This window comes from Bombina bombina, chromosome 3, assembly GCF_027579735.1.
Source record: "Bombina bombina isolate aBomBom1 chromosome 3, aBomBom1.pri, whole genome shotgun sequence".
Classification (NCBI taxonomy): Eukaryota; Metazoa; Chordata; class Amphibia; order Anura; family Bombinatoridae; genus Bombina; species Bombina bombina.
In genome coordinates this window covers 703,116,901-703,144,764 of record NC_069501.1, presented here as the reverse complement: position 1 = coordinate 703,144,764, position 27,864 = coordinate 703,116,901, and the positions used below count along the sequence as shown (strand labels likewise).

Sequence of the window (27,864 nt, the reverse complement as noted above, 5' to 3'; positions counted from 1 at the left end):
TAAGAGCCCAAAATAATATGTAAAGGGCCAACATGCAGTAAACCCTAACGCAACATGCACTAAAAAGACAGAAGTACCCAAAAAACAAAACTGCAGAGGAAAGCTGCTCCCAGTAGATAGCCCATCCAGTGTGGATTATGTGACAAACCAATAAAAGAAGCTAAATAACTGGTCCCTGCGACACCTGTGGCAGGGCCTGTGACTAACTCCTTATTGGGAGTAATTATGTCACTACCCAATACTCCAGTCTACCATCTGTCCCAAACAGCAGCTCTCTGAGGAGGGAAATGGGCCTCAAATCGGTCTGAGGACCACTGTCAACTAAGAATCTGGAGCAGTGCAATTCTTCATCTTCCTCCTGTGGAAGCAAAAGATAATACAGGCTTTTCAGTGAGATGGGAGGGTTTAAATGCTCTTGAAGTTTTGGCCTCCTCTTAGAGGCCAAGAGTGAAATTCCCAGGAGTAATGAATTATGGACTTAACCACATTTATGAAATAAAAAGAGAACAGAGAGAAAAGATGTATATTAAGATATTTCTGTTATTTGGAGCAATAATGTCCAAGCCGAGGAATTCTTCTCTTGTGCACGTTAGACAAATACACTGCCACCATGTCGAGCAAAAGGGCAAAGACAAAGACCACCAAGAAGCGCCCTCAGCGTGCCACATCCAATGTGTTTGCCATGTTTAATCAGTCTCAAATCCAGGAGTTCAAGGAGGCATTCAACATGATCGATCAAAACAGAGATGGATTTATTGATAAAGAAGACTTGCATGACATGCTTGCTTCTCTGGGTAAGAATCTTATAGACGAATATCTTGAAGCTATGATGAACAAAGCTTCAGGTCCCATAAATTTTACTATGTTCCTTACTATGTTTGGTGAGAAACTGAATGGGACAGACCCAGAAGATGTCATCAGAAATGCCTTTGCATGTTTTGATGAAGAAGGAACTGTCTTTATCCAAGAGGATCATGGGTGATAGATTCACAGATGAGGAAGTGGATGAGCTCTTCAGAGAGGCACCAATTGACAAGAAAGGCAATTTCAATTATATTGAGTTTACACGCATCCTAAAACATGGAGCTAAAGACAAAGACGACTAAGCTGGCATTCCAGTCTGAAGAAGAAATCTGCTCAATTCCTGTCCTGCGTTTCTTCTAATAGAACTCATTGCATGCCTTTAGCTCTCTAGACCTTACCTTCTGTGTATTTATGGATTTATCCAAGCCAATATGGCACACACGCACACTTATATAACCAAACTGGAAACAGGAGCTGTAAGTGGGACATTTTAATGGCAAGTAATGAGTAGAAAATCTGCACAACAGAGAAACAAATCTGTTTTTTTGTTTTTTCAAGTCAAGCTGGATATTTTGCAATTTTGTAAAAAAAAAAAAATATTAAAAGAAAAACTTTGGAAATAAGACTGTCAATTAAATGTTCTCACTGTGATCTGCAAGAGGGAAGACAATTTGTATATTTCCAGTATTAGTTATTCAAAACATAAATTGTAGGAAGGTATTTTGTTAAAGAAAATATAAGTTGTTTTCATTAAAAAGAAAAGCAAGGAATATAGACATTAAGACCAGTTTCAAGTCTTGAAAAATTTGCCCAAACATACTTGCCTTTTATTAGTTAGACATATATTTGTAAATTCTCTTAGGGAATTCATATCTTTTTGTGAACCTTTCATTTTTTGCCTGAATGCGTAAGTCTGGTATTCAGCTTCAACTAACCACTAGCCTATAACGTTCCTAATGTCCTATTAAATTGCCCTTGCCTCACCTGCCAATGATCATACCCCTGTATCTGGCAGCTCTGTATACTGCACATGTACTTTTTGTCCTCTGCATTAAGTAAGAATTCTAAAAGACCCAGCACTCTGAACAATGAGAGAGGTGTTTAAAGAAGCAGTCTCAATAAAGTCTGTAGTGAGTCCATGACTGTGGCATGCTCAATAAGCTAAGTGTAGATGCTTGTCACATTTTACATATCATATCACCTATATCTGCATTTTTATGGAGTGAATAAAACATTATTCTTTTCAACAAAAAAAAAGAAAAAAGAATAGATGTAATTGTTATACAGGCAACAGATATATAGCTCTGATTAGATACTGAGCCACTGTAAGACTAGTGAACGTCTTCTTTATCCGCACCTCTCCCTGTGAACTATTATATAATCTTAATGAATGGTTATAACTGCCAGCACAATATTCAGTCTTTGATATGAAACATTTAAATATGGCATAAGGAGTTTTACTCCGTTTTTGAGAGCACATAGTGTGTTATTATTTTTTATTATTCTTTTCTTTCTTGTGATGAATGTTAGCTTAAATGGTGGCATGGTCCACAACACTAACCACATTTTAAACTGACTATAATAAACATTATGTTTTAAGGAACTTCATATTACATATGGAATTAACCCCACCTCACACTGCTTGAGTAATAATCCTCCTAAGTGTGCCCCACTATGCCTCTGTTCTTTCTCTTGTATTAATCTAGCAATAATGTCCAGTCATAAAAGATTAATTTCTTACAGATCAACTTCATTCTCCTAACAGGAGATAATCCACATTTTGGTGCTATGAGCTGTCACATTAACTAAACTATAGATAGTTTTCTGCCAAATTTGGAGACTTTATGAGCTAGATGTTAACATCTCATTACAGATATGACAGCTATGTTGTGCATTATTACTTTTACATAAGTATGAATGAGAACATAAAGACAAACAACCTTAAATTCTAAGGTAGTCATGAATACACTTGTCAGAATAAGAGATATGACTAAATAAGGGAATCTAAATCACTGTAATAATTCTTTAAGGGTCCTCGCAGTACTGACAAGAAGTTTAGATCATGGGGCCCCATGAGTTTTTGAAATTACATTTTGACAGAAATTTGTCTAAGGGAATGGTCGACAATAGCGTTTCTAGCAGACTAAGTCAAGACATGGTGAAGTGAACTTCACAGTTACAACCCTCTTGATTTTCTGGAAGACTTCACTTCTACAGCCAGAATAAAAGCTCAGAAACATATAGAATAATTTTACAAAAATTGATCAATCAACTGTGGCTCAGATTTTTAAATACAAAAAAATTGAATACAAAACCTGGGATGAGACCTGTTTTCTGTTGAATAATGAAAGGATAAATAATAAGGGAATCAAAATCTAAATCCCTGTAATAATTAGTATGCTTCTAACAAGACATGAATGGTAATAAATGAACTATACACAGAAAATAACAAAGCAATAAACTATTTAAGAAATGTCACAATACAATCTAGTATTAGAGAATCCTAAATATCCTGACTAACAAGAGAAACCTCCAAAAGGGGTTGATAATAACAGAATCACACATTTAAAGCTGCTTCTCTGTCAAAAAAGTAAACCAAAAAAACTATTCTTGCAACAAGCATATCCACTAGTCCTGGATTTAACCTTGATCTCCTCATAAGGAAAATAGTACTTTTAGGAATTATAGGTTTCTGGGAGAAGCAAAAAAGCAAGGACCTCCAAATCCAAATCTTCAGAACTGCTTATAATGTATTTAACATAGCTACAGAGGAGAGGCACTGCTGTAGTGAGTGAACATTAAACTTTAGGTACTAACTGAAAACTTTTCAGATCCACAGCTAAATGCAACATTACGGAAGTTTAATAATTCAGCTTGCCTTTAAGTCTTGTCCCTTTAACCTTTTCAGTCACAATCACAAGGAAGCAAATCAGCACATGTATTATGGTGCAATAATGTTATGTGCAGCAAAACTTAAAAAGTGCTATAAAGGTAATATTAGAAAATTGTGAAACACAGGTATGTGGAAGCAAACACCAAGTCATAAACTCAAAGCCCAGTAAAACAGGACATTAAATCTATATGGCAGGGATGGGATATCCACACAACAGTATAGCGGGATTCAAGAAATGCATAATTCATGGATCCAGTGATGAACAGTTGTCTCTCTCAGTGACATACCCCTAACCTGCTCCTCTAAAGTTGTGATCAAGACAAGGTATCCAGGAAAGGAGGAGACTAATGACGGAATTGCCAGTCCATATATAACTGTATGGTGTCCCCATAGAATAAAAAAGCAGGAAGGGGAAAGGATGTATGGAAAGGGAGAGCACCAATCAGATTTTTGTTTCTGCCAACATATGCACCTACTGCATCATTAAGTACAAAACTACCCCACAGTCTCAAATTACTTGTCTGATAAATGTCTATCAAGAGTGAAATATGACAGGAACATTGGTACAGGGAAAAATCCCCATCCTATACTGAGGACAGAAATAAAAATATAGTATCCAAGGTTGAAGATGCAGAACTTGCACAATTTTATTCTGGCGGAATTGGGGTGTTTTGCAAAACGGGACAAATTACCACTAGTGAAAGATACTGGTATGAACAATCAAAAACCCATTTAACACAACTAAAGTTAAAGTAATGAAATGTAAGGAGATAGCACTTACTTGTTCTGTGTACTGAGATATTTGATCATCTGTAGTAAGTGTTAGGAGAAAATCCTGCAAACATCCTAAATCCTGTAATGAAAATAGATAATAATTAATATGAGATATTTGATGGAAAACATTATATCATTCATGGTAGGATCCTATTAAACTTCTCATAAAGAAGTGTTTTACAAACCAAACTAAATAAATAAATCAATTAAAAAAAAAAAAATTATGTAAGAACTTACCTGATAAATTCATTTCTTTCATATTGGCAAGAGTCCATGAGCTAGTGATGTATGGGATATACAATCCTACCAGGAGGGGCAAAGTTTCCCAAACCTCAAAATGCCTATAAATACACCCCTCACCACACCCACAATTAAGTTTAACGAATAGCCAAGTAGTGTGGTGATAGAAAAAGGAGTAAAAAGCATAAAAAAAGGAACTGAAAATATAATTGTGCTTTATACAAAAAAACATAACCACCATAAAAAGGGTGGGTCTCATGGACTCTTGCCAATATGAAAGAAATGAATTTATCAGGTAAGTTCTCACATAAATTATGTTTTCTTTCATGTAATTGGCAAGAGTCCATGAGCTAGTGACGTGTGGGATAGTAATACCCAATATGTGGTACTCCATAGAAGAGTCACTAGAGAGGGAGGGATAAAAATAAGAAAAGCCTTTTTAAGCTGAAAAAACTTAAATCCACATCCAAAAAATAAGTTTTTCTCATAATTGAAAAGAAAAAACTTAAAACATAAGCAGAGGAATTAAACTGAAATAGCTGCCTGAAGAACTTTTCTACCAAAAACTGCTTCCGAAGAGGCAAATACATCAAAACGGTAGAATTTAGTAAATATATGCAAAGAAGACCAAGTTGCTGCTTTGCAAATCTGATGAACTGAAGCTTCATTCTTAAAAGCCCACAAAGAGGAAACTGATCTAGTAGAATGAACTGTGATTCTCTAAGGCGGGGCCTGACCCGACTCCAAATAAGCCTGATGAATCAAAAGCTTTAACCAGGATGCCAAGGAAATGACAGAAGCTTTCTGACCTTTCCTAGGACAAGAAAAGACAATAAATAGACTAGAAGTCTTCCTGAAATCTTTAGTAGCTTCAAGATAATATTTCAAAGCTCTTACAACATCCAGAGAATGTAAGGATCTCTCCAAAGAATTCTTAGGATTAGGACACAAAGAGGGAACAACAATTTCCCTATTAATGTTGTTAGAATTCACAACTTTAGTTAAAAACTTAAATGAAGTCCGCAAAACTGCCTTATCCTGAATGAAAATCTGAAAAGGAGACTCACAAGAAAGAGCAGATAATTCGGAAAACTCTTCAATCAGAAGAGATAGCCAAAAGGAACAACACTTTCCAAGAAAGTAGTTTAATATCCAAAAAATGCATAGGCTCAAAAGGAGGAGTCTGTAAAGCCTTCAAACCCAAATTAAGACTCCAAGGAGGAGAGATTGATTCAGTGACAGGCTTGACATGGACCAAAGACTGCACAAAACAGTGAATATCAGGAAGCTTAGCAATCTTTCTGTGAACCCCCCCCCCCAGAAAAAACAGATTTGTCCCTTCAAGGAACTTGCAGAGAAACCTTTATCCAAACCATCCTGAAGAAACTGTAAAATTCTAGGAATTCTAAAAGAAAGCCAGGAGAATTTATGAGAAGAACACCATGAAATATAAGTCTTCCAAACTCGATAATAAATATTCCTAGAAACAGATTTACGAGCCTGTAACATAGTATCAATCACTGAGTCAGAGAAACCTCTATGATTAAGCACTAAGCGTTCAATTTCCATACCTTTAAATTTAATGATTTGAGATCCTGATGGAAAAACAGTCCTTGAGACAGAAGGTCTGGTCTTAAAGGAAGCGGCCAAGGTTGGAAACTGGACATCCGGACAAGATCCGCATACCAGAACCTGTGAGGCCATGCTGGTGCTACCAGAAACAAAAACGATTGTTCCATGATGATCTTGGAGCTCACTCTTGGAAGAAGAACTAGAGGTGGGAAGATATAAGCAGGTTGATAAAACTAACTGCTAACACATCCACTGACTCCGCCTGAGGATCCTTGGACCTGGACAAGTACCTGGGAAGTTTCTTGTTTAGATGGGAAGCCATCAGATCTATTTCTATAAGACCCCACATTTGAACAATCTGAAAAAACACATCTGGATGGAGAGACCACTCCCCAGGATGTAAAGTCTAACAGCTGAGATAATCCGCTTCCCAATTGTCTACACCTGGGATATGTACCGCAGAAATTAGACAAGAGCTGGATTCCTCCCAAGAAAGTATCTGAGATATTTCTTTCATAGCTAGGGGACTTTGAGTCCCCCCCTGATGATTGACATATGCCACAGTTGTGATATTGTCTGTCTGAAAACAAATGAATAGTTCTCTCTTCAACAGGAGGCCAAACCTGAAGAGCCCTGAAAATAGCACGGAGTTCTAAAATACTGATTGGTAACCTCGCCTCTTGAGATTTTCAAACCCCATATGCTGTCAGAGATCCCCAGACAGCTCCCCAACCTGAAAGACTTGCATCTGTTGTAATTACAGTCCAGGTTGGACGAACAAGAGGGCCCTTGAGCTATACCATGGTGATCTAACCACCAAGTTAGAGAGAGTCAAACATTGGGATTTAAGGCTATTAATTGTGATATCCTTGTATAATCCCTGCACCATTGATTCAGCATACAAAGCTGAAGAGGTCTCATATGAAAACGAGCAAAGGGGATCGTGTCCGATGCTGCAGTCATGAGACCTAAAACTTCCATGCACATAGCCACTGAAGGGAATGATTGAGACTGAACTTTTCGACAAGCTGAAACCAATTTTATTTGTCTCTTGTCTGTTAGAGACAAAGTCATGGACACTGAATCTATCTTGAAACCTAAAAAGGTGACCCTTGTCTGAGGAATCAAGGAACTTTTTGGTAAATTGATCCTCCAACCATGTCTTTGAAGAAACAACACTAGTTGATTTGTGTGAGATTCGGCAGAATGTAAAGACTGAGATAGTACCAAGATATCAGCCAGAGAGTAGGGCACCTAGAACCTTTGAAAAAATTCTTGGAGCTGTCGCTAGGCCAAATGGAAGAGCGACAAATTGGTAATGCTTGTCTAGAAAAGAGAATCTCAGAAACCGATAGTGATCTGGATGAATCGGAATATGAAGATATGCATCCTGTAAGTCTATCATGGACATATAATGACCTTGCTGAACAAAAGGCAGAATAGTCCTTATAGTCACCATTTTGAAAGTTGGCACGATTAAAAATTTTCAGATCCAGAACTGGCCTCAATGAATTTTCTTTTTTTGGGACAGTGAGTAGATTTGAATAAAACCCCAGACCCTGTTCCTGAAACGGAACTGGTAAGATTACCCCTGAAAGCTCTAGATCTGAAACACACTTCAGAAAAGCCTGATTCTTTACTGGATTTGCTGGGATGTGTGAGAGAAAAAAATAGTCTCACAGGAGGTCTTACTCTGAAACCTATTCAATACCCTTGAGAGACAATACTCTGAATCCATTGATTTTGGACAGAATCTGCCCAAATGTTTTGGAAAAATTTTATTCTGCCCCCCACCAGCTGAGCTGGAAAGATTGTTGCACCTTCATGCAGACTTGGGGTTTTTTGTTTCTTAAAAGGCTTGGATTTATTCCAACTTGAAGAAGGTTTCCAATTGGAACCAGATTCTTTGGGGGAAGGATTGGCCTTCTGTTCCTTATTCTGTCGAAAGGAATGAAAACGATTAAAAGCTTTAGATTTACTCATACCATACAGTGACAGTTGAGATAATTGAATCCAACTGAGAACCCAATAAATTGTTACCTTGGAAAGAAAGAGATAGTAATCTAGACTTGGATACCATGTCAGCATTCCAATATTTGAGCCACAAAGCTCTTCTAGCTAAAATAGCTAAAGACATAGCTTTAACATCAATATTGATGATATAAAAAATAGCATCACAGATAAAATGATTAGCATGTTGAAGCAAGCTAACAATGCTAGACAAATCATAATCTGTTTCCTGTTGCGCTAAGCTTTCCAACCAAAAAGTTGATGCAGCTGCAACATCAGCCAAGTATATAGCAGGCCTAAGAATGTAGCCAGAAAATAAATAAGCTTTTACTTAGATAAGATTCAAGTTTCCTATCTAAAGGGTCCTTAAAAGAAGTACTATCTTCCATAGGAATAGTAGTACGTTTAGCAAGAGTAGAAATAGCCCCACAACTCCAATCTAGCTGCTGGCAAAGGATACAACTTTTTTAAACCTAGAAGAAGGATTAAAATAAGTACCAGGAATATTCCATTCATTTGAAAACATATCAGAAATAGCATCAGGAACTGGAAAAAACCTCTGGAGTAACCACAGGAGGTTTATAAACAGAATTTAACCGTTTACTAGTTTTAGTATCAAGAGGACTAGTTTCCTTAATATCCAAAGTAATCAACACCTCTTAACAAGCAACGAATATAACCCATCGTAAAGAGATAAGTAGATTTGTCAGTGTCAATATCTGAGGTAGGATCTTTTGAACCAGATAGATCCTCACCAGGGGAGGATAATTCAGTATGTCGTCGGTCATTTGAAATTTCATCAACCTTATGAGAAGTTTTAAAAGACCTTTTATGTTTATTAGAAGGCAGAATAGCAGACAAAGCCTTCTAAATCACATCAGCAATAAAATATTTTATATTCACAGGAATATCATGTACATTAGATGTTGAAGGAACAACAGGCATTGTACTAGTACTGATGGATACATTCTCTGCATGTAAAAGCTTATCATGACAACTGTTACATACTACAGCTGGAGATTATATATAATTTACAACAGATACACTTCGCTTTGGTAGAACTGTTATCAGGCAGCAGGGTTCCAACAGTGCAAACAGCATAGCCCTTTGAGCATAAAAAAGGCAAGAGGCATATAGGAAGTGGGGTTTAAATAATTAAATTATTTGGCGCCAAGTATGACGCACAACGCAAAATTTTTGGCGCTAACAACATCTGGAAATGACGCAACTCGCATTATGGCAGAAGCAACCTTGTGCAAGGAAACCTGGCGTAAACTAAGATGCCGGAAATGACGAATTTGCGTCACCGAACGTGCCTTCGTGCCAAAAAATTCTTGTGCCAAGAATGACCCAATAAATATCAGCATTTTGCGTCCTCGCAAGCCTAATTTTGCCAGCGAAAATTAATTAAAAAGCAGTCAATTTGAAGACTATACCCCAGGTAAGAAAAAATAACTTCCTAAATATGTTTCCCAATTTTGAAACTGATAGTCTGCAAAAGGAAATATACATAAACCTATTGTATAAGTGCAATACATATATTTAAAACTTTACATTAATATATAAAGTGCCAAACCATAGCTGAGTGTGTCTTAAGTAATGAAAACATACTTACCGAAAGACACCCATCCACATATAGCAGAAAGCCAAACCAGTACTGAAACAGTTATCAGTAGAGGTAATGGAATATGAGAGTATATAGTCGATATGAAAAAGGAGGTAGGAGATGAATCTCTACGACCAATAACAGCAAACCTTTGAAAAGATTTAGAATAGAATCAATAGGTGATACTCCCTTCACATCCCCCTGAGAGGAATCGGGCTTCAAAATGCTGAGAAGCGCATATCACAGAAGAAAATCAAGCACACACTTACTTCACCACCTCCATAGGAGGCAAAGTTTGTAAAACTGAATTGTGGGTGTGGTGAGGGGTGTATTTATAGGCATTTTGAGGTTTGGGAAACTTTGCCCCTCCTGGTAGGATTGCATATCCCATATGTCACTAGCATCCATGCTAAGATCGCCAACGTATTGTACATTTGCAAAAACTGAAGTTTTTTTTTTTTTTTTTTTTAAAGAAAAGAAAATTTATGCTTACCTGATAAATTTATTTCTTTTTTGACATGATGAGTCCACGGAACATCTTAATTACTAATGGGATTTTTTACCTCCTGGTCAGCAGGAGGTGGCAAAGAGCACCACAGCAAAGCTGTTAAATAGCTCCTCCTTTCCCTCCCACTCCAGTCATTCGACCGAAGTTAGGAAGAGAAAGGAAAAGCTAAGGTGCAGAGGTTTCTGAAGTTTACAATAACCCACAACCTGTCAAAAAGAACGGGCCGGGCCGTGGACTCATCGTGTCAAAAAATAAATACATTTATCGGGTAAGCATACATTTTCTTTACTTTTTTAAGACATGATGAGTCCACGGATCATCTTAATTAGTAATGGGATTCAATACCTAAGCTAGAGTACACAGATGATACAGGAGGGACAAGACAGGGAACCTAAACGGAAGGCACCACTGCTTGAAGAATCTTTCTCCCAAAAGCGGCCTCAGCCGAGGCAAAAGTGTCAAATTTGTAGAACTTTGAAAAATTGTGAAGAGAGGACCAAGATGCAGCCTTGCAAATCTGTTCCAAAGAAGCTTAATTTTTGAACGCCCATGAGGAAGCAACAACCCTTGTGGAATGAGCCGTAACTCTCCCGGGAGGCTGCTGTCCATATGCTGTCCAGCAGTCTCATATGCAAAACTCTCCGAGCAGAAGAAATAGCAACAAGAAATAAAACTTTCCAAGATAACAAGTTAATATCTAAGGAATGCATAGGCTCAAAGAAGCCCCTTGAAGAACTCTGGGAACTAAATTCAGACTCCATGGAGGAGTAACTGGTTTGAACACAGGCCTGATCCTGACCAAGGCCTGACAAAATGATTGTACATCTGGGACATCTGCCAGACGTTTGTGTAACAAAACAGATAAAGACAGAGATTTGACCCTTTAGGGAACTTGACGATGAACCTTTCTCCAAACCCTCTTGGAGAAAAGACAAAATTCTAGGAATCCTAACTCTACTCCATGAGCAATGACCCGAGGAAGAAAAGCAAACGAAAAAAAAAGCTGGAGAACACTTCCAGATGGAGTTCCCACTCCCCCGGATGAAAGGTCTGTCTGCTCGGGAAATCCGCTTCCCAGTTGTCCACCCCTGGGATGTGGATCGACGACAAGCAGCAAGAATGGGCCTCCGCCCATTGAATTATTTTGGATACCTCTGTCATCGCTAAGGAACTCCTTGTTCCTCCCTGATGATTGTGTCCGACTGGAACCTGATAAACTGGACCGAGGCTAACTGAGGCCAGGCCAGAAGAACAGACTCTGGCTGAGTCCAAACCTCCTGAGCCCTTAGGGAGCCCCAGACTGCTCCCCACCCTAGAAGGCTGGCGTCAGTTGTCACAATCACCCAAGATGGTCTGTGAAAGCAGGTTCCCTGGGAGAGATGATCCAGAGACAACCACCATTGAAGAGAATCCCTTGTCTCCTGCTCCAGTAGTATTCAAGGAGACAAATCTGTATAATCTCCGATCCATTGCCTGAGCATGCTCAACTGCAGAGGTCTGAGATGGAACCAAACAAACGAGATGATGTTCATTGCCGCCACCATCAGCCCGATTACCTCCATGCACTGAGCCACTGAAGGCCGAGGAGTGGACTGAAAGATTAGACAAGTATCAATAATCTCTGATCTCCTGACATTCTTTCAGAAAAATCTTCATTGATATGGAATCTATTATGGTTCCCAAGAAAGTTACCCTTGTGCTTAGGACTAAGAAACTCTTTTCCAAATTTACCTTTCACCCGTGAGATCGCGGGAAGGATAACACCATATCCGTGTGAAATCTTGCTTACTGTAAGGATGGCGCCTGGACTAGGATGTCGTGCAGATAGGGAGCCACTGCAATGCCCCGTACCCGAAGCACCGCCAACAGCGATCCCAGAGCCTTTGTGAAAACTCTGAGAGCTGTGGCAAGACCGAAAGGAAGAGCCACGAACTGGCATTTGTCCAGTACGCGTCCTTTAAATCAACTGTTGTCATAAATTGACCCTCTTGGATCAAGGGAAAATGGAACAAATAGTTTCCATCATGAAGGACGGTACACTAAGAAATTTGTTTAGACTCTTGAGATCTAAAAAGTGGTCTGAAGGTTCCCTCTTTTTTTGGGAACCACAAACCGATTGGGATAAAAAACCCAGACCCTGTACCTGTATTGGAACTGGAACAATCACTCCCAGGTCTGAGAGGTCTCCTACGCAGTGTAAGAACGCCTATCCTTTTGTCTGATCTTCAGATAATCTTGAAAGCAGAAACCTGCCTCTGGGAGGAAAACTTTTGAACTCTAATTTGTATCCCTGGGACACTATTTTCTATTGCCCAGGGATCCTGAACATCTCGAACCCAAGCCTGAGGGAAGAAGGAAAGTCCTCTGCCCTCCACAAGATCCGGTCCCAGATCGGGGCATGTCCCTCATGCTGTCTTTGATTCAACAGCAGATTATTTGATTTTTTTTTTTTTTTTTAGGTTGAAATTCTTTAAATTTCAAAAGAGATTATTTCCGTCAAGCCAGGTCCCAACAAGGTGTTCCCCTTGTAAGGAATCGCTAAAAGCTTAGACTTAGAACATACATCCGTAGAACAAGGCTCTAACCATAAGGCTCTGTGAGCTGGAACAGAGAAACCTGAAACCCAGTTTGATAACTTGAAGGGAAGAATTCGAAATAAAGGAATTAGCCAATTTGAAAGCTTTTATCCTATCCTGGATTTTATCCAGGGGAGTTTCTGACTTAGCAGCATCAGACAACGCATCCAACCAATATGTCATCGCACTAGTGACGGTAGCAAAGTACACAGCTGGTTGCCATTGTAAGCCCTGGTGTACATCCCTTTTCTAATTTTTGTCCATAGGACCTATGAAAAACCCAACTATACTCTAAGGGTATAGTAGTTCTCTTAGCTAAGCTGGAAACTACTCCTTCCACCCTAGGGAATGTTTGCCCAGCCTCCATAGCTGAGTCGGCTATGGGAAACATCTTTTTAAATATAGGGAATGCAGTCTCTTCCATTTCTTATAACTTAATGGACGCACTAGGATAAATTACACCGTTAGTGTCGGAATCGCCCAGGGTAGCTAAAACCTCCTAAAGTAACAAATTGAGGTGTTCAAGCTAAAAAACTGAAAGAAAAACAACCTCAGGATCAAATAAAGATATTCCATCTGAGTCTGAGAATTCTCTCTCAGATAATCCAGAAGTATCTTCCTCTGTCAGGTAACAGGGAAGAACCATTCGGAATAGCAACTACTGAATCAATCACCCTAAATGATTGAAAATAATTCCTCTAGTAATGTTTTCTACCACGTGGAAATGAAAATGAAATGCAGAGTAACTCCGGGAGTAGTGTGAGAGGAAGCGCAGGGCACTGCATGTGGGCCATAATTTTTTGTGGGACACTATAGGAGAAATTTGTGGCATAGATTGACCATTGTCAACAGACTACTAAACAGCAAACGCCTTAGAAGGAGTAGGTTCAGAAAAGAGTGACATTTTTTAATAAACATTGACACATAAAAAACGTTACTGTCTCTTTAAATTTTAAAAAGGAACTCTTTATTTTTTGCGTGCTCTTATTCCATCCTAAGTCACAAAAGGATGAATTAAACAAATAAACAGCTGAAATTCTTTTAATAAAAATTAAAAGATAAAAAAACGTTACTGTCTCTTAAAATTTTAAACTGCAACTTTTTATTTTTGTATGCAGAAATGAATTAGATTAGCACGCAAATATTGTAGCACCTACTTACACCTCATTTAAATCTTGCTGAGGTGCCCATCTGTCCATCAGTACACAATACTTAAATGCAATGAAACTCATTCAACACTTAGAAACTTAGAATAACAGCTCTACCTTCTGATTAACGGAATAAATGAAGTGAGTTGGCCTCAAACATAGCTTTGCGCCTCGTGGGCGTGATAACACTCAATCTCCGAGTCCCACTATAGTAGTGCCTAGAGACTGAAAATTGTGCCGTTCAAAAAACGGCGGCAAACATAACCCCACCCATTGTGGGCGTTACCACACACAATCTCCCGGTTGCAATTATTATTTTTAGAGATAGGCCACCAGGCGATAACTGAACCCTTCATTGTGAACCTGGGGGCAAATTGTAATACCGTATGTTAGGTAGTACACCAAACAATCACCTCTCCTGAGCCCTTTTATATCCAGCTCGGTCCAAGTGATTAAACACTTTGTTTATATAAGCCCTCAGAGAAGCCACCTTCTAATCTCTTCAGCCCCAGTTTCTGCTAATAACATGCTTTTACAGGATCCCCTCCCTATATATATATATATATATATATATATATATATATATATATATATATATATATGTATATGAGTTATATGTCCCAGTAAAGTGCTATACTTCCTCTGTCCTGAATCCTTTCTTCAGACCCAGAATAAAAAAGTCAGCACTTACCTTTAAAATCTGCCCGACAGCAGGGCAGCTCAGCAGGTTTAAGAGGTCCTCTCCCTCCCATAGGCCTGTGGATAAAGATAAAGCCTGAGTCATCTTACTTAGGCTATCAGGATTAGGGCAGCATCAATGTATGGGAGGCGCAGTTAGAATTATGTCCAACAAGTTCCCATTGCTCTAAAGCCACCATTGCTCTACTGAAGAGACTGATTTGGACTACGGCTACACCCTAGAACAAAGCAGCACAATCTTGCACTACTTTAAAAATAATAAACTCTTGATTGAAGAATCTATACTAACACCTCACGTTACCACATACTATCACTAACGTAGGCAAAGAGAATGACTGGGTTGGGAGGGAAGGGAGGAGCTATTTAACAGCTTTGCTGTGGTGCACTTTGCCGCCTCCTGCTGACCAGGAGGTGAATATCCCATTAGTAATTAAGATGATCCGTGGACTCATCGTGTCTTAAAAAAGAAATGTGTACTTTGCTAATCATTGCAATTTTTTGAGATGCATTTGTTTTTAATTGTAAATGTAAAATGTATAACTAGTTCATACAAGTGGAGACAGATAGCTAAACAATAAAAATGACAACGGGTAAGAGTGACACACAAACTAGGATATAAGGATCTGGGGTATATTATTTTTTCCCCAGAAGAATAGTTAAATGACAAAAAAAAATTAAAAACATAATTTATGTAAGAACTTACCTCATAAATTCATTTCTTTCATATAAGCAAGAGTCCATGAGCTAGTGACGTATGGGATATACATTCCTACCAGGAGGGGCAAAGTTTCCCAAACCTTAAAATGCCTATAAATACACCCCTCACCACACCCACAATTCAGTTTAACGAATAGCCAAGAAGTGGGGTGATAAGAAAAAAGTGCGAAAGCATATAAAATAAGGAATTGGAATAATTGTGCTTTATACAAAAAAATCATAACCACCACAAAAAAGGGCGTGCCTCATGGACTCTTGCTAATATGAAAGAAATGAATTTATCAGGTAAGTTCTTACATAAATTATGTTTTCTTTCATGTAATTAGCAAGAGTCCATGAGCTAGTGACGTATGGGATAATGACTACCCAAGATGTGGATCTTTCAACGCAAGAGTCACTAGAGAGGGAGGGATAAAATAAAGACAGCCAATTCCTGCTGAAAATAATCCACACCCAAAATAAAGTTTAATGAAAAACATAAGCAGAAGATTCAAACTGAAACCGCTGCCTGAAGTACTTTTCTACCAAAAACTGCTTCAGAAGAAGAAAATACATCAAAATGGTAGAATTTAGTAAAAGTATGCAAAGAGGACCAAGTTGCTGCTTTGCAAATCTGGTCAACCGAAGCTTCATTCCTAAACCCCCAGGAAGTAGAAACTGACCTAGTAGAATGAGCTGTAATCCTTTGAGGCGGAGTTTTACCCAACTCGACATAGGCATGATGAATTAAAGATTTCAACCAAGATGCCAAAGAAATGGCAGAAGCTTTCTGGCCTTTTCTAGAACCGGAAAAGATAACAAATAGACTAGAAGTCTTTCGGAAAGACTTAGTAGCTTCAACATAATATTTCAAAACTCTAACAACATCCAAAGAATGCAATGATTTCTCCTTAGAATTCTTAGGATTAGGACATAATGAGGGAACCACAATTTCTCTACTAATGTTGTTGGAATTCACAACCTTAGGTAAAAATTCAAAAGAAGTTCGCAACACCGCCTTATCCTGATGAAAAATCAGAAAAGGAGACTCACAAGAAAGAGCGGATAATTCAGAGACTCTTCTGGCAGAAGAGATCGCCAAAAGGAACAAAACTTTCCAAGAAAGTAATTTAATGTCCAATGAATGCATGGGTTCAAAAGGAAGAGCTTGAAGAGCCCCCAGAACCAAATTCAAACTCCAAGAAGGAGAAATTGACTTAATGACAGGTTTTATACGAACCAAAGCTTGTACAAAACAATGAATATCAGGAAGATTAGCAATCTTTCTGTGAAAAAGAACAGAAAGAGCAGAGATTTGTCCTTTCAAAGAACTTGCGGATAAACCTTTATCTAAACCATCCTGAAGAAACTGTAAAATTCTCGGAATTCTAAAAGAATGCCAAGAAAAATGATGAGAAAGACACCAAGAAATATAAGTCTTCCAGACTCTATAATATATCTCTCTAGATACAGATTTACGAGCCTGTAATATAGTATTAATCACAGAGTCAGAGAAACCTCTTTGACTAAGAATCAAGCGTTCAATCTCCATACCTTTAAATTTAAGGATTTGAGATCCTGATGGAAAAAAGGACCTTGCGACAGAAGGTCTGGTCTTAGCGGAAGAGTCCACGGATGGCAAGAGGCCATCCGGACAAGATCCGCATACCAAAACCTGTGAGGCCATGCCGGAGCTACCAGCAGAACAAACTAGCATTCCTTCAGAATCTTGGAGATTACTCTTGGAAGAAGAACTAGAGGCGGAAAGATATAGGCAGGATGATACTTCCAAGGAAGTGATAATGCATCCACTGCTTCCGCCTGAGGATCCCGGGATCTGGACAGATACCTGGGAAGTTTCTTGTTTAGATGAGACGCCATCAGATCTATTTCTGGAAGCTCCCACATTTGAATAATCTGAAGAAATACCTCTGGGTGAAGAGACCATTTGCCCGGATGCAACGTTTGGCGACTGAGATAATCCGCTTCCCAATTGTCTATACCTGGGATATGAACCGCAGAGATTAGACAGGAGCTGGATTCCGCCCAAACCAGAATTCGAGATACTTCTTTCATAGCCAGAGGACTGCGAGTCCCTCCTTGATGATTGATGTATGCCACAGTTGTGACATTGTCTGAAAACAAATGAACGATTCTCTCTTCAGAAGAGGCCAAGACTGAAGAGCTCTGAAAATTGCACGGAGTTCCAAAATATTGATCGGTAATCACACCTCCTGAGATTCCCAAACTCCGTGTGCCGTCAGAGATCCCCACACAGCTCCCCAACCTGTAAGACTTGCATCTGTTGAAATTACAGTCCAGGTCAGAAGAACAAAAGAAGCCCCCTGAATTAAACAATGGTGATCTGTCCACCACGTCAGAGAGTGTCGTACAATCGGTTTTAAAGATATTAATTGAGATATCTTTGTGTAATCCCTGCACCATTGATTCAGCATACAGAGCTGAAGAGGTCGCATGTGAAAACGAGCAAAGGGGATCGCGTCCGATGCAGCAGTCATAAGACCTAGAATTTCCATGCATAAGGCTACCGAAGGGAATGATTGTGACTGAAGGTTTCGACAAGCTGAAATCAATTTTACACGTCTCTTGTCTGTCAAAGACAGAGTCATGGACACTGAATCTATCTGGAAACCCAGAAAGGTTACCCTTCTCTGAGGAATCAATGAACTTTTTAGTGAATTGATCCTCCAAACATGATCTTGAAGAAACAACACAAGTCGATTTGTATGAGATTCTGCTAAATGTAAAGACTGAGCAAGTACCAAGATATCGTCCAAATAAGGAAATACCACAATACCCTGTTCTCTGATTACAGACAGAAGGGCACGAGAACCTTTGTAAAAATTCTTGGAGCTGTAGCTAGGCCAAACGGCAGAGCCACAAACTGGTAATGCTTGTCTAGAAAAGAGAATCTCAGGAACTGATAATGATCTGGATGAATCGGAATATGCATATATGCAACCTGTAAATCTATTGTGGACATATAATGCCCTTGCTGAACAAAAGGCAAGATAGTCCTTACAGTTACCATTTTGAACGTTGGTATCCTTACATAACGATTCAATATTTTTAGATCCAGAAATGGTCTGAAGGAATTCTCCTTCTTTGGTACAATGAAGAGATTCGAATAAAACCCCAGCCCCTGTTCCAGAACTGGAACTGGCATAATTACTCCAGCCAACTCTAGATCTGAAACACATTTCAGAAATGCTTGAGCTTTCACTGGATTTACTGGGACACAGGAAAGAAAAAATCTCTTTGCAGGAGGTCTTATCTTGAAACCAATTCTGTACCCTTCTGAAACAATGTTCTGAATCCAAAGATTGTGAACAGAATTGATCCAAATTTCTTTGAAAAAACGTAACCTGCCCCCTACCAGCTGAGCTGGAATGAGGGCCGCACCTTCATGTGGACTTAGAAGCTGGCTTTGCTTTTCTAGAAGGCTTGGATTTATTCCAGACTGGAGATGGTTTCCAAACTGAAACTGCTCCTGAGGATGAAGGATCAGGTTTTTGTTCTTTGTTGAAACGAAAGGAACGAAAACGATTATTAGCCCTGTTTTTACCCTTAGATTTTTTATCCTGTGGTAAAAAAGTTCCTTTCCCACCAGTAACAGTTGAGATAATAGAATCCAACTGAGAACCAAAAAATTTGTTACCCTGGAAAGAAATGGAAAGTAGAGTCGATTTAGAAGACATATCAGCATTCCAAGTTTTAAGCCATAAAGCTCTTCTAGCTAAAATAGCTAGAGACATAAACCTGACATCAACTCTGATAATATCAAAAATGGCATCACAGATAAAATTATTAGCATGTTGAAGAAGAAGAATAATATTATGAGAATCATGATCTGTTACTTGTTGCGCTAAAGTTTCCAACCAAAAAGTTGAAGCTGCAGCAACATCAGCCAATGATATAGCAGGTCTAAGAAGATTACCTGAACACAGATAAGCTTTTCTTAGAAAGGATTCAATTTTCCTATCTAAAGGATCCTTAAACGAAGTACCATCTGACGTAGGAATAGTAGTACGTTTAGCAAGGGTAGAAATAGCCCCATCAACTTTAGGGATTTTGTCCCAAAATTCTAATCTGTCAGACGGCACAGGATATAATTGCTTAAAACGTTTAGAAGGAGTAAATGAATTACCCAAATTATTCCATTCTCTGGAAATTACTTCAGAAATAGCACCAGGAACAGGAAAAACTTCTGGAATAACCACAGGAGATTTCAAGACCTTATCTAAACGTTTAGATTTAGTATCAAGAGGACCAGAATCCTCAATTTCTAAAGCAATTAGTACTTCTTTAAGTAAAGAACGAATAAATTCCATTTTAAATAAATATGAAGATTTATCAGCATCAACCTCTGAGACAGAATCCTCTGAACCAGAAGAGTCATTAGAATCAGAATGATGATGTTCATATAAAAATTCATCTGTATAAAGAGAAGTTTTAAAAGATTTTTTTATGTTTACTAGAAGGAGGAATAACAGACATAGCCTTCTTGATGGATTCAGAAACAAAATCTCTTATGTTATCAGGAACATTCTGAACATTAGATGTTGATGGAACTGCAACAGGTAATGGTACATTACTAAAGGAAATATTATCTGCATTAACAAGTTTGTCATGACAATACAAACAACAGCTGGAGGAACAGCTACCAAAAGTTTACAGCAGATACACTTAGCTTTGGTAGTTCCAGCACCAGACAGCGATTTTCCTGAAGTATCTTCTGACTCAGATGCAACGTGAGACATCTTGCAATATGTAAGAGAAAAAACAACATATAAAGCAAAATTGATCAAATTCCTTAAATGACAGTTTCAGGAATGGGAAAAAATGCCAAGGAACAAGCTTCTAGCAACCAGAAGCAAAGAAAAAATGAGACTTAAATAATGTGGAGACAAAAGCGACGCCCATATTTTTTTAGCGCCAAATAAGACGCCCACATTATTTGGCGCCTAAATGCTTTTGGCGCCAAAAATGACGCCACGTCCTGAACGCCGACATTTTTGCCGCAAAAGAACGTCAAAAAATGACGCAACTTCCGGCGACACGTATGACGCCGGAAACAAAAAAGATTTTTTGCGCCAAAAAAGTCCGCGCCAAGAATGACGCAATAAAATGAAGCATTTTCAGCCCCCGCGAGCCTAACAGCCCACAGGGAAAAAAGTCAAATTTTTAAGGTAAGAAAAATATTTGATTCAAGTGCATTATCCCAAATATGAAACTGACTGTCTGAAAATAAGGAATGTTGAACATCCTGAGTCAAGGCAAATAAATGTTTAAATACATATATTTAGAACTTTATTAAAAAAGTGCCCAACCATAGCTTAGAGTGTCACAGAAAATAAGACTTACTTACCCCAGGACACTCATCTACATGTTTGTAGAAAGCCAAACCAGTACTGAAACGAAAATCAGCAGAGGTAATGGTATATATATATAAGAGTATATCGTCGATCTGAAAAGGGAGGTAAGAGATGAATCTCTACGACCGATAACAGAGAACCTATGAAATAGACCCTGTAGAAGGAGATCATTGAATTCAAACAGGCAATACTCTCCTCACATCCCTCTGACATTCACTGCACGCTGAGAGGAAAACCGGGCTCCAACCTGCTGCGGAGCGCATATCAACGTAGAATCTAGCACAAACTTACTTCACCACCTCCATAGGAGGCAAAGTTTGTAAAACTGAATTGTGGGTGTGGTGAGGGGTGTATTTATAGGCATTTTAAGGTTTGGGAAACTTTGCCCCTCCTGGTAGGAATGTATATCCCATACGTCACTAGCTCATGGACTCTTGCTAATTACATGAAAGAATAAAATTACGAACGCAATTGATAATGCCAGAAAATGACCCTTTCATAAGCAACACACTGTTTCACTAGAATAAATCGTAGCCTCCAAGAAACATATTATTCCACTCAAAAATCAAAGAGACATGTTTTTCCTATGGATTTTATTCAAAGCTATTTTTTTATTGCCCCTAAGAAAGGTATCAAATACATTCAGATTTACATCTGAAATAATTAAAAAAAATGAATGTTATGACTAGTTATTTGTAATGACACAATTAAAAGAAAGAAGTGTTGGAAAAAATAGTAATGTAACTTACATTTGCTCTGCTCTCCGCAATGAAAAAAAGCTCAGTGAGTGCTCGGTGCAAGGGGAGGAGAAATTCTGAGCTGCTTACGTCTTGGCCAGCTATGTTTTCCATCTGGGTAAAAACTGGCCACAGGGGACGCAATAATTTGAGGTCACAATCACTAAATAAAAAAAAATAATAATAAAAATAAAATAATATATATATATATATATATATATATATATATATATATATATATATATATATATATATATATATATATTATACACACTGCTATTTTTTTGTAAAAAAAATCCTGATTCAGCTGTTTGCAGACAGCTCCCCAATTAGGCATTGCCAGAATTTTGGTTCTACTTAATTCATTTACAGCCAAATAACTAAATTCTGCACAATGCCTACTTCTCGTATCTTTCCCTCACCCATACCTGGTTAAAGGGACAGTATACTGTAAAGTCTTTTTCCAATGACTTGTTATACCAGTGGCAGAGTATAAAAAACATAATTTATGCTTACCTGATAAATTTATTTATTTCCGGATATGGTGAGTCCACGGTATCATCAATTACTAGTGGGAATATCACTCCTGGCCAGCAGGAGGAGGCAAAGAGCACCACAACAAAGCTGCTATATATGTTACTTCCCTTACCCATAACCTCCAGTCATTCAGCTGAAGGGAAAATGGAAAAAGAAGATAAAACAAAGGTGTAGAGGTGCCTGAGGTTTTAGTTAAAAATAACTGTCTTAAAATAAAGGGTGGGCCCTGGACTCACCATATCAGGAAATGAATAAATTTATCAGGTAAGTATAAATTATGTTTTCTTTCCTAAGATATGGTGAGTCCACGGAATCATCAATTACTAGTGGAAACCAATACCAAAGCTAGAGGACACAGATGATTAGGGAGGGACAAGACAGGTAACCCAAATAGAAGGCAACACTGCATGAATAACCTTTCTCCCAAAATAAGCCTCAGCTGAGACAAAAATATCAAAGTTGCAGCCTTGCAAATCTGTTCTACAAGTTGCAGCCTTGCAAATCTGTTCTACAGAAACTTCCTTCTTGAAAGCCCAAGAAGAAGGGACGGCCCTAGTGAAATGAGCTGAAATTCTCTCAGGAGGCTGCTGTCCAGCAGTCTCATAAACCAAACGCATTATACTACTCAACCAAAGAGAAAGAGAAGTAGCTGAAGCTCTCTGACCTCAATGTTTCCCAGAGAAACAAACAGCAAACTGGTGACAATCCTTAGTCGCCTGTAGATAGAAAATAAAAGCACGCACAACATGAAAGTTGTGCAACAAATGTTCCTTATGAGAAGAAAGATAAGAACACAGAGAAGGAACAACAATTTTCTGATTAATATATCTATCTAAAACCACTTAGGAAAAAAACCTAACTAGTACGAATAACCGCCTTAACTGCATGAAAGATAAGATAAGGCGAATCACACTGCAAAACTGAGAGCTCCAAGACTCTCCAAGCAGAAAAGATAGCAATGAGAAACAAAACTTTCCAAAATAACAACTTAATATCTATGGAAAGCAAAGGCTCAAACAGAGCCTACTGCAAAACTTTAAGGGGGAGCAACCGACTTAAACACAGGACTGATGTAGACCAGTACCTGACAAAAAGATTGCACATCTGGCACGTCCACTAGATGCTTATGTAGCAAAAAAGACAATGCAGAAAACTGACCCTTCAGGGTACTGACTGACAAACCCTTTTCCAGACCACCCTGGAGAAAGGATAAAAACAAATTCAGAAAAACCCCCGCTTAGACCAAACTAAGTGTCCAATCTTCAAGCAGTCAGCTTCAGAGATTTAGATGAAGGAAAACACCAAGAATCAGAAGTCCTTCCTCAGAGGTAGTCTCCAAGGTGGAGAGACGACATTTCCACTAGGTCTGCATACCAGATCCTGCGAGGCCACACAGGGGCAAATAAAATCACTGCCGCTCTCATCTGAAAATATGAGTAATGACTTGTGGAAAGAAAACAAACAGAGGAAAAAGGTACGCAAGACTGAAATCCAAGAAAAATGTAAGAACATCTATATCAGGACGGTCTGCGGTTCACATGACCATAAACCGTACCTTCGAAACTTGGCGTACTGTCGAAATGCCCACAGAAGCCATCTCCTGAAACCACCCCATGTGAGGGTCTACCTAGAGAACACTTCCGGATGGAAATGCTCACTCCCCGGGATGTATTATCAGTCTGTTTAGAAGTCTGACTCCCAATTGTCCACCCCTGGAAAGTGGATGACCGACAGCAAATGTGAGCTTCCTCCCACTGAACAATCCAAGTCACCTCCTACTTGGCTAAGGAACCCCTAGTTCCTCCGTAATGGTTGATATAAACCCTAGAGGTGATATTGTCCGACTGGAACCAAGCTAGGGACAACTGAGGTTAAGTCATCAGAGCATTGCGAATTGCTCTCAACTCCAAGATGTTTAAAGAGGAGAGCAGACACTTCCGAGTCCATAATCCTTAAAGACCCAGACAGCTTACCAGCCCAGCAGGTAGGCATCCGTGTTCACATCACCCTGAAATATCTCCAGAAACACGCGCCAGGAGATAGATACCCCTGAAAAAATACTATGGAAGAAAGTCTCTTGTCATCTCATCTGAATCTATACTTTAAGACAGATCCGAAAGTTCTCCATGTCATGGAAAATAGCAAAAGGAATAATGTCCATGGAATACCATAAGACCAATTCCCTACATACACAGGGTCACAGAGAAGTGAAGAAAAATCAACTGCAGCTAAATCCAAACTCCCAACCTCCTGGTTGCAAGATGGCTAAGCTATCCAACGGCCACTAAAACATACTGTTGGCCGGACAGAAGACTGCAGAGTGGGGGAAAAAAATACATCCTTGATTTTCTGACCTCTGAAAGACATTTCCTAGATAAAGAATCAAATAAAGGTCCAAGCATACCGCACCTGGTGTTCCCAGGCGGTATCCCATCCAGGTACTGACCAGACCTGACCCTGTATAACTTTCGAGATCAAACGAAATCGGGTGCATTCAGGGTATTGTGGTGGTAGACCCAAATAAATTACCCTGGTGGATAGAACAAGGAAACTCTTCTCCAGATTAATTTCCCATCCCCGGAAAAGAAGATTGGACAAGATCTCTTGGAGTTAGCTCGAAGTCAGGATGATACCTGAACTATATATTGTGCAGAAAAACACACTTGCAATATGCCAAGACCTAAAGGTCTGACTGGGATGGCGCAAATTAAGAAAACTAGAGAAGATTCCGATTAAGGAAACAATAAACCTCTCAGGTCTAAGTTCGTTATGAACAGGCCCACTAGAACCAAAAGAGAAAGGATACTACTTTGAAGGACAGAATCTGAAATATATGAGGTAAATACCTATATTCCGTTCCCAAACTGGGACTGGAATGGTCACTCCCAGAGATGAAGACCCTGAATCTAGTTCAAGGAATGCCTCTCATCCTACTTGGATTGCAGATACTCTAGAAAGAGAAATCTGCCCCTGGGAGGAAAACTTAGATTGAACTTGAAAAGGCATGACCCAAAAAAAGTCTCATCCTTAAAATGAGACACTAGAAGTGTGTATTCGGAGGAAATAGAAAGAATTGAATCTGCAACTGCAGAACTATAAAGCCTAGGCTGTACCACTAAACCACAGGTAGGCTTCTCAGCTGACCATAAATTTCAGCCACAATATCCGGCGGCTAGTACAGTAAGTCTAATAAGACAAGACATTGCTCTAAATGAACAATTAAACCTCCAGCTTCTTACCTATATCAGAAAGAAAACTAGATTATCTCCGCAGAGATCTAAGTTCTCTGATTAAAAGTAGAAAGTTCCCTTCTACTAAAGACACCGTAAATTTCAAGAGAGATAGTGACAGGAAATCCTAAAAAGGACGTGAGACAGGGAGAAATATCCCAAATTCTCTATAACAATTCTGTGAACATCTCACAGCATGTCTAGAACCCTTCCAGAGAGGAAAGAAAAATATAGAACTGATAAAGTTCACAAAACTCTAAAGGAAAGACAACAATAGAGATCAGTGTCATCCAGTCAGACAAGACCTCCTGACAATATAAGAGGCTTTGAAGCAAACAACTGAAGGATACCACTTCAGTAACAGATGAAGGAATTATACTGTCCAGATCTGAGATTTCAGCCTCAGAAACTACCGGCAAATCCTCCTCACTAACTTGGAAGAAGACAAACCTGCAAAGCAGCATGTGGAGCACAAACCCTCTTATCTGAGACTTAAAATGTCCTCTTGCCTTTTCCCTGAAGTAAAGGAAAACAGACCAAGCCACAGATACCGCAGAAGATACCTGAGCTTGCAACCTCTGTAAGCAAATACACTCCTGCAGGAGATTGAGAGGAACCACAGGGCACTGCATGTGACGCCATATAGGCTTGGGACACAAAAGGAAAAAGCTGTGGCAGTGCCTTAACAGCAACATCCTTGGAGACATGAAGTACAAACCAATCTGTACATTTAATAGCATTTGCGAAATCAGAGGTACAGAAAAAATAAATGTTTAAACCAATTCTTAGTTAAAGGAACACTAAACCCAAAAATTTTCTTTCATGATACAAGTAGAGAATACAATTTTAAACAACATTCCAATTTACTTCTATTATCTAGTTTGCTTCATTATTTAGCTATCCTTTGTTGAAAAAATAGCAATGCACATGGGTGAGCCAATCATACGAGGCATCTATGTACAGCAACCAATCAGCAGCTACTGAGTATATCTAGATATGTTTTTCAGCACAGCATATCAAGAGAATAAAGCAAATTAGTTAATAGAAGTAAATTAGAAAGTTGTTTAACATTGCACGCTCTTTCTAAATCATAAAAGAAAAAATTTGGGTTTCATGTCCCTTTAAGCAAGCCTTCCACACAACTTTAGCATCAGTAGAATGAATTATACTGCCGAATCCGAAATTTCACCCTCAGAATCTACATCCTCAGACTTCTGAGAGAAACTACTTTGATTAGCCACTTCAGGATCAGAAACCTTACTTACTTGTTTCTTTAAATTTCCTTTTGCGTTTTCCCTGCAGCATGGGAAAAGCAGACAGCGCCTTAGATACCGCAAAAGATACCTGGGCAGTAATATCTTGCAAAATAACTCCAGATGGAGCATGAGAGGAAATGTAGGGCACTGCATGTGCAGATGAATAGGATTGGGACACTTGAGGAGAAATTTGCGGCACATCTGAAACAGGAGGCTCCTGAACAAGCATCCGCCTTAGCTAATAATATCTCAGGGTTAAAAAGTCTATTTTTATAAGCTAGTTCTTTCAATACATGAACAAAAAGGTACTGGGGGTTCCACCTGGGCATCAAAACATAAGCTACAGGTAACATCCTGCACAGCCTCCTGATCCATAATACAAAAAGAAGCAAATAAAAAAAAATTAAAAATGTTTTAATTCTTTAACAAAGGATATAATACAGAACCAAAAAAACATTCTTAAATAAATGTTCCCTTTAAATTTACCAAATCAAGAAAACATACCCCAGGCAACACTCTACACCTCAACAGAATTACTGAGGTGCCCTACCTGTCCTGCAACCCGCAGCAAACTGAGGAAAAAAACTATCCCGTTTACAATCCGGAATTTCCAGAGAAGCAAAAACAGCAAGAAGCCTTCTAAACAGCAGAGCCATCTGAAATATGGGCACCTCACTCTTACAGGAAGAGAAAAAAGCGCCAAAAAAACCTGACATCACAGAATCAGAACCTCCCTAAAAGGTGCGGTCCTACAGCTGACAAGCCATTTTTTTTTTATTAAAACAACTTTCTTGAAAAACAGGCTTAAAAACAAACAATAAAACCCCCCAAAAAGTACATAATCGGTTACTAAAAACAGATCCTCACTGAGCCATCAAAATAAATAACTCCTCACACTAACAGTGCCTGCAAAAACTGCCATAAAAACCTGCACCCTGACAGGAATAATAATAAAAACGTCCCCTTGCAGCGTTTCAGCTGAATAAGTGCCAAATTTTTCCCTGCTACATAGAAAAAAAAAACTGGCACTTACCTCAATATTTATCTGTCCAGCAGCAGGAGAGCTCACCTGGTTTGAGAGGATGCCATCCCTCACATGGACCTTTGGAAATACAGAAAGACTGAATAAACGTACTTAGGCTATCTAAATAGGGCAGCAAAATGTTTTGGAAAAATGCAGTG

General features: G+C 38.9%; 1 protein-coding gene and 2 pseudogenes across 1 annotated transcript in view; 1 reads left to right on the top strand and 2 right to left on the bottom strand.

Annotated features, from left to right (window-relative positions):
- ZZEF1 (zinc finger ZZ-type and EF-hand domain containing 1) overlaps positions 1-27,864 on the bottom strand; it is a gene marked incomplete in the record, with an annotated part of 722,361 nt that overhangs the window by 23,153 nt on the left and 671,344 nt on the right. The window contains 2 exon segments of the mRNA XM_053707503.1: positions 4,479-4,550; positions 21,672-21,822. Coding sequence (XP_053563478.1) covers positions 4,479-4,550; positions 21,672-21,822 — 223 coding nt within the window.
- LOC128653930 (myosin regulatory light chain 2, smooth muscle minor isoform-like) lies at positions 581-2,071 on the top strand (annotated as a pseudogene).
- Positions 24,594-24,712, bottom strand: LOC128654854 (uncharacterized; annotated as a pseudogene).